A 6539-nucleotide genomic window follows, 5' to 3' on the forward strand; every position below is an offset into this window, starting at 1 on the left:
CTATACTGTAGAAATTTTGGGTGGTTATGTTTCTACTTTTAAAACTTAAATAACTTTAAAGGTAACTGCTTTCCCACATGTGGGTGCAGACAACAAAAGGCAGGAGGTGAGATGTTGTGGGTTAAAGCACTCACCTCCCCACCCTTGTTTTGATTTTCCATGATGGTCAATTTGTTTAACTTTGGCATTTTGGATTTTGCTTGAAAGATGGGATATCCTCAATGCATTATCCATTATGATTATAGATGACTAACCAGGAATGGAAATAAATGCATTAAATGATTATATATATATATATATATATATGTTGCCTGCCTGTATTTCAGAACCAAATTATCAGAGAGGATAATATGATGATAATACATATTTTTTCCATTTTCAAATGCTACATATTTGTATGATTTTACTTTACAATGTTGATTTAAAAACATTTTATGAGATGAAAGCCATGTGGCTTTTGTAGTGTATACCAGTCAATACATTAAACAAAGTTAAGAAGTTGAAAAAGTACAAAATCAAACCTTGATTGTTTAATTCTCATGGCTGAGTTTTAATGAGATTCAGTGTTTGAGTATAATATTTTCAATCCAGCTCATGTTGTCAAGATACTTTTAGTTTAGTACTGAAAACATAATTTAAAATAAATTACATCAATACTGCTTATTAGCACCATATAGGCATTGTATAAACTGTTTTCTTTTCCTTGTTGCAGGAAGAAAAAACTATAAAATTAGAACGTCAGAACCAAAAAATGAAATCTGAAGTTCATCAACTGAAGTCGACTGTCGAGGAGTTGCAGAAATCTAAGTCAAAGCTGGATGAAGTAATGTCCGAGAAACAAAGGCTTTGTGCTCAGTTAGAACACCAGAAGGAGCAGCTAAGTACTCTAGAGGTGAGGAGGAATGTAACAAAACTCAAATATAGTTGTTGCTTTCTTTACTTCTGATTCTAACACCAGGTAGACCTCCTAAAGGACTGGCTAAAATCTAGATGAGCAGAAAAGTAATGTTCTGAAGTATTTGAATGCTTTTTAGTTGGACATGTTTTCTTTTGTACCATTAGTTTATGAAATACTTGAATTGGTCTGTACATTTTTTTTTTTTACTAGCTGAAGGACAAACTTATAGTTACATTATTTTTTACATAAAAACATGAATGCTTGATCAGTTGCTAATTAAGGTTTTAAAAAGTGGATTTAGAGCATTGTAAGATATAGAAATGTTATAAAGTTTCTTCTTACTTTTTAATTTTCAGAAAGAGCACAGTAGTTGTGAAGATTTAAAGATCTCTTCCATATCTCTGAATTCTGAAAATCAGCGTTTGCACAGAACCCTTGAAGCACAACGACTCAAACTCCAGGAATGTCAGAATAATCTTGATTTGGCTGAAAATGAAAATCAGAGAATAAAGGAAACATTACCAGAATTGAGGACCTGTACCAGCAAGCTTCAGGACTATAAACTAGAGGTTACAGAATTAGAAGCAAAAAATTATAAACTTGAACAGGAAAAGAAAGGATTGGAAAAAGAAATTCTGCGACTGAAGCATTCCATTGAAGTTAGTTATGCTGTTATTCATTAAGCTATTAGATTTTAAGGATTCCACATAGAAATGGGAATTTAAGATTAGAGTACGATAATTTCATTTTAATTGTTTATCATAGAGTGTTTGAAACTTGTTTAAGAAATTCTATATTTCTTAATAAATTCGTTTTAAAGTGCAAAACTGGATCTAATGAAATGTGAACCATTTTGTAAACAGTAAATATATATGTCTGTGTGTGTGTGTAACAAATATTGACTAGTCGGCAAGTTTTTTATTTTACTTTTTAATAAGGTTACATGAAATTGAGAGTTAAAAATTTAAGTGAATATTTTTAGATAAGTATTTGCCCCCTCTAGTGGCTCAATGTTAAGTCTGAGGGCTCACACTAAAAAACAAGTTTCGATACTTGTGGGCACAACACAGGTAGCCCATGTTATAGCTTTGTGCTTAACAACAAACAAGCAAAAATATATGAGTATTTTCTTATGTAGTTTATTATGTGAGTGAGTCTTTTGTTACAGGTCAAGGACAATATTTAAATAACTTTTTTTTTATATAGTTCAAAGACAAACATATAGATGAGTGCTCTACAAAGATATCTACCTTAGAAAGGGAGAATAAGCACTTTCAAAAAGAGATGGAGAACTGGTGTCAAATATCACATCGTGTAAAAAAGCTGGAGCGAGAAAATAAAGATTTGTCACAGCAGGCTGCTAATCAGAAGAGCACTTTGATCAGTCTCACAGAGGTGAGTTAGTAAACGAGTCACCATGAGGTGTGAGTTTTACTTTACTCTGAAGATTACTCTTATCTGTATTACAAAGGTAAGTCAGTCAACCGGTAACCATCGGATGTGATTTTTACTTTAATCTAAAGATTAATGAAATTTATGGAGGTTAGTTGGTAACCTAGTAGCCAGAATGACTTTTCCTAAGCTCAAAGATGTATCACTGATTTAGATATGGATAGTGAGGTCCATCTATGAAAATGTGCACATTTATGACACAGGAGCTGTGTTGGTTATGACATCTGATTGAATGAAGGAGATTGTATGTGTATCTTGGTTAAGCAGGGTTAACAGAAAGTATGGTGGTATATAACATGAGCTGTACGTTGCAGAGATTCTGCACATTTCCCCTCTGCTGTAGGTTTTTTCAGCAGTTTAAAAATGTTGTATGTAATTAAGAGGCCATTTGAAGTCAACAAGAAAGTTAAGAACAAGTGGAGATAGGCTTTGCTTGGTGAAAAACACTGTTGCTATCTAGTTATGGTACTGGTGTAGAAAAACTGATGTTTCAGGAATGTTTTTGTATCGTTTGCAATAAGGTGATCTCATATTAAAATAATGGGTAAAAATTCTTGTTAAAATGCCAATTACAGCCAAACAAATCTTTCATAAATGTCATTCCAGCAGCAGAACATCATTATCTCAGGAACTGAAGTCATTATGAAGAAGTCATCTATTGTGGACAGAGTTTCAGAGCATTTGAAAAACATGTTGTATGTGTTCTTTTCAGTTTGTATCTGTATGTAACACTGTAGCATTTAAGCTTACAGCATCACACACACATAATTGAAAATAAACCATATTGTATGTGTTCTTTTCAGTTTGTATCTATATTTAACACTGTAACCCTAGAGAAAGGCATAAACTAAAATCATTATTTTGTGGAGTGTGATTAGTCGTCTTTTTTTTATGTAAACGTGGTTTCAATCCTCCAGCTTGCTCTGTAAAATTTAAAAAAACAGAAAGGTTGTTGTCTAAGTAATTCGTTTTATCAGTTTGTATTTGTATGTGTTGCTGTAAGCTTAAATGTTGGGTATGAATAAAATAGGTTTTTTTTCTGGTGTATGATTAGTTGGTTTTTAAACACACTTATAGCGTACACGCAAACACACACCTCTGCAGTATGCTATGTGAGTGTACTGTGTACCACTAAAGGATTTTATTCTGGAAACAGTTGCATGTAAGTCTCAAATTCCAATAAACTAATAATAAAATGGACACAGTGTTACTATGAATAACTAATTACAATGATCTGGTTGAAAATACCAAGCATGGTTTAAAGTTAATGTGTAATAATCTTCTTGCCACATGTAGTTCAAAGTGTGCATGTCATGACTTTTTAGAGTTACATTCAAAACTACTTTATCATCATTGTATATGAATAAACTTGGCATCAAAATATAGTTAATAAATCAAGTATGCGAATTGTGACATTTGTTCTGTATGTCTTCCTAATTTGTTTACCACTCTTCTTTGAAGTACAAAATTTAATGTAAAATACTCATTATAATATAGATATTACTAAAGCAATGCATAATTTTTATAACCTTCAATCTTATTTGTTTATGAAGCCATAAACTAGAAAATCAAACCCACCTGTCACACCCTATTTTACAAATTGCCAATAGTTCTCTCTGACATTTTAAACTATATTACTTATAACAACTAATACCAGACTTTTAATCTATCAAGTGATAAATTATGTATTTTCTGTACAGAGTATTGTCTATTTTGCCTATAGTTTCAAGATTTCTCTTGCAGTATTCACATCAAAGTTTAACTAAATTTTTAAAGGCTCTTATTACATAGTTAGAAAGCCAAGTAAGTCATGATAGTAATGGAACATTGTTTGCTTTGTGTGTATTGCTATTCTGTCTTGTTAGGTGTTTTATTTGATTAAATAAAAATTATCTAGTGTACTAGTGCCATTAATATAAAAAACATAGGCTTAATTTTCATTGACAGTTGAAAGTAAAAAACAAAAGGACACAGATAAGTACCACAGTTCTTGGTTTTCATGTATGTTTTATATTTATCATTAGAAAAGTAACTAAAATGTAAAAATTAGAAACTTGTTAGGTTAGATAGGCAAGATAATGAAAAATAATAATTCTTTACAAGGTATGCTTGGTATCAGCTTGTGCTTTATGTAATTCAGTACGATAACTTAAGCTACGTGTTTGCTAAATGATTTACAACTTGTGTGGTGGGAGTGTTAATTAGACATGGGTCAGTGGACAATAAAATTTAAATATCTTTACTAGTTTTAAGTTATTTAGTATAAACAGCTGTACTTCCTTTTTAAAATTTGTAGTCATTCTAGAAAGAAAAAGAAGGGTAATTTAGATTTACTTTGTATCTGTTTTTGGTTATGAGGCTCAGTCAAACTGACTAAATGTCTATACTATAGAGCTATGATAGAGAAAATAACAAACAAAATATATAGTTTTACCAAAAAAATGTGTGATATGTATTTATGAGGTTTTTAGAGACTATGCAAATGAAATTTGATAATTTTCAGGTGAAGAGAAGTATTTTTAATTTTAACATGGAAATCACTTTGCACTTGGAGCAGTCAATACTCTGACTCCATGTATTAATGGACAAATTCTTGTAAAAATACATGATTAAAAAATCTGATTTTTTGTATACAAAAGACTTGTAATGTTCTATGAAAGCTTGCTAAGTTTCTTGAAGATACATGAATGTATTAAAAGTTATAGTATGTAAACTGATGGTTACTTTGTGATTACAAGGTTGGTGTAATCCACTGAGCCTGTAGCAGAAGGAATAAACAATTTTTTTGTTTTATTGCCATCCCTGTTTTAATCTTCTTTGGTTTAAACTTCCAATCATTTTCATTTGTACAAGGAATAGATCATAATGGCTTAATTCTGTGATATGTTTTTTTTAGTGCAACTGAGATTTTTAAACATATGACATGCTTCATCTGAAGCACATTATGTAACTCTCATTAAATTTCATTCTAGTAATAAAAGCAGTGGATAAAATTATTTAAAACTTGACAAGAACTTTCATAAAAGTATTTAGTTTGAGAAAAATAAAATATTTTGTTTCTTTCTACTATTTCTATAAAAAAATTCATTATTTATTGTATTTATTTGCACTCAGACTCTGAATAGTTCACATGCAAGGTGATTTTCATTTTGAGTACAAAAATACTATTTATTACATTACAATTTTCACATTTCACTTGCATAATCTCTAGAACCTCCTAAATGAACATCAAAAGTTTTTTTTAAGTTTATATTTTATTTTCCATTTTCTCTACCATATCACTAACTCTAACTATTATCATCAATGTACAATGCAATGAAATGTTTAAAATTCAGACAGAAATGTGTACATACCTTTTAATTCTTCATTGAATAATTTTAAAATATCTTTTTTGGGTTATATGTGTAATTTCACGTCTTTAACTTTTCACTTATAGTTTATTTTTAAGGTTTTATTTTCCTTTACTGTTCTTTATCTTTGATTACTTATGTCAACACACATCAACAGGTGCTCGTGGTCGATATAACACTAACATTTGTAGACACAGTTTAGCATACTGCAAAATTTTGTTTGTACTTGTAACTTTGTGAACACTTTTTTAGCGATGCAAAGCATAGACTACATTTATCAAATCATTAAACCTTTCAAATGTGAATTTTAAAACTCAAATAATACATATATAACTAAAATATAAAAATAAAACTGTAATGAAATTTAACTGCTTATCAGACTAATATGTAATAAGGTGAAAAAAAACTAGCTAAGTGCTAGGACAATGCTTTCTACAATTGACTAAGATTTCTTTTGACTTCCTTAGTAAAATTCACACGTTGACTCGTTACAACATATAGTGTGAAATCTGCTCTTTCTTAAGGTTATAAGCATGCCACTCAAATTAAAACTGTTGCTTAGCAACACAGCTTCGACTTTGTTTTTACAACAATTTCCTCTGGGACAAGTTCTTGGAATGTACTCCAGTTACTGATAAACAACCTATATACTGTACTTTGAACGTCTGCACGAAATTGTCTACATTACATATGCAGTTTCTTACGTACCAGCTCTTAAATTTGAGACTTATAAATGCAAGAGTATCATATGATAACAAAACTCAAGTTTTTAATAATGTTTTAAGAGGTTTCTTTTGATATAAAAGAATAAAAACTTAGATAATTATAAAACTTTGAAT

General features: G+C 30.2%; 1 protein-coding gene across 3 annotated transcripts in view; it reads left to right on the top strand.

Annotated features, from left to right (window-relative positions):
• The window catches only part of LOC106462672 (girdin-like), an 80120-nt gene that overhangs the window by 62347 nt on the left and 11234 nt on the right, over positions 1 to 6539 (top strand). For all 3 annotated transcript variants that reach the window (XM_022390000.1, XM_022390001.1, XM_013922617.2), the window contains 3 exons: positions 713 to 892; positions 1255 to 1557; positions 2105 to 2293. In XM_022390000.1, the coding sequence (XP_022245708.1) occupies positions 713 to 892; positions 1255 to 1557; positions 2105 to 2293 (672 nt within the window). The remainder of the gene's footprint in view (positions 1 to 712; positions 893 to 1254; positions 1558 to 2104; positions 2294 to 6539) is intronic.

The sequence above is a fragment of the Limulus polyphemus genome, unplaced genomic scaffold (genome assembly GCF_000517525.1).
Source record: "Limulus polyphemus unplaced genomic scaffold, Limulus_polyphemus-2.1.2 Scaffold1222, whole genome shotgun sequence".
In the NCBI taxonomy this organism is placed as follows: domain Eukaryota; kingdom Metazoa; phylum Arthropoda; class Merostomata; order Xiphosura; family Limulidae; genus Limulus; species Limulus polyphemus.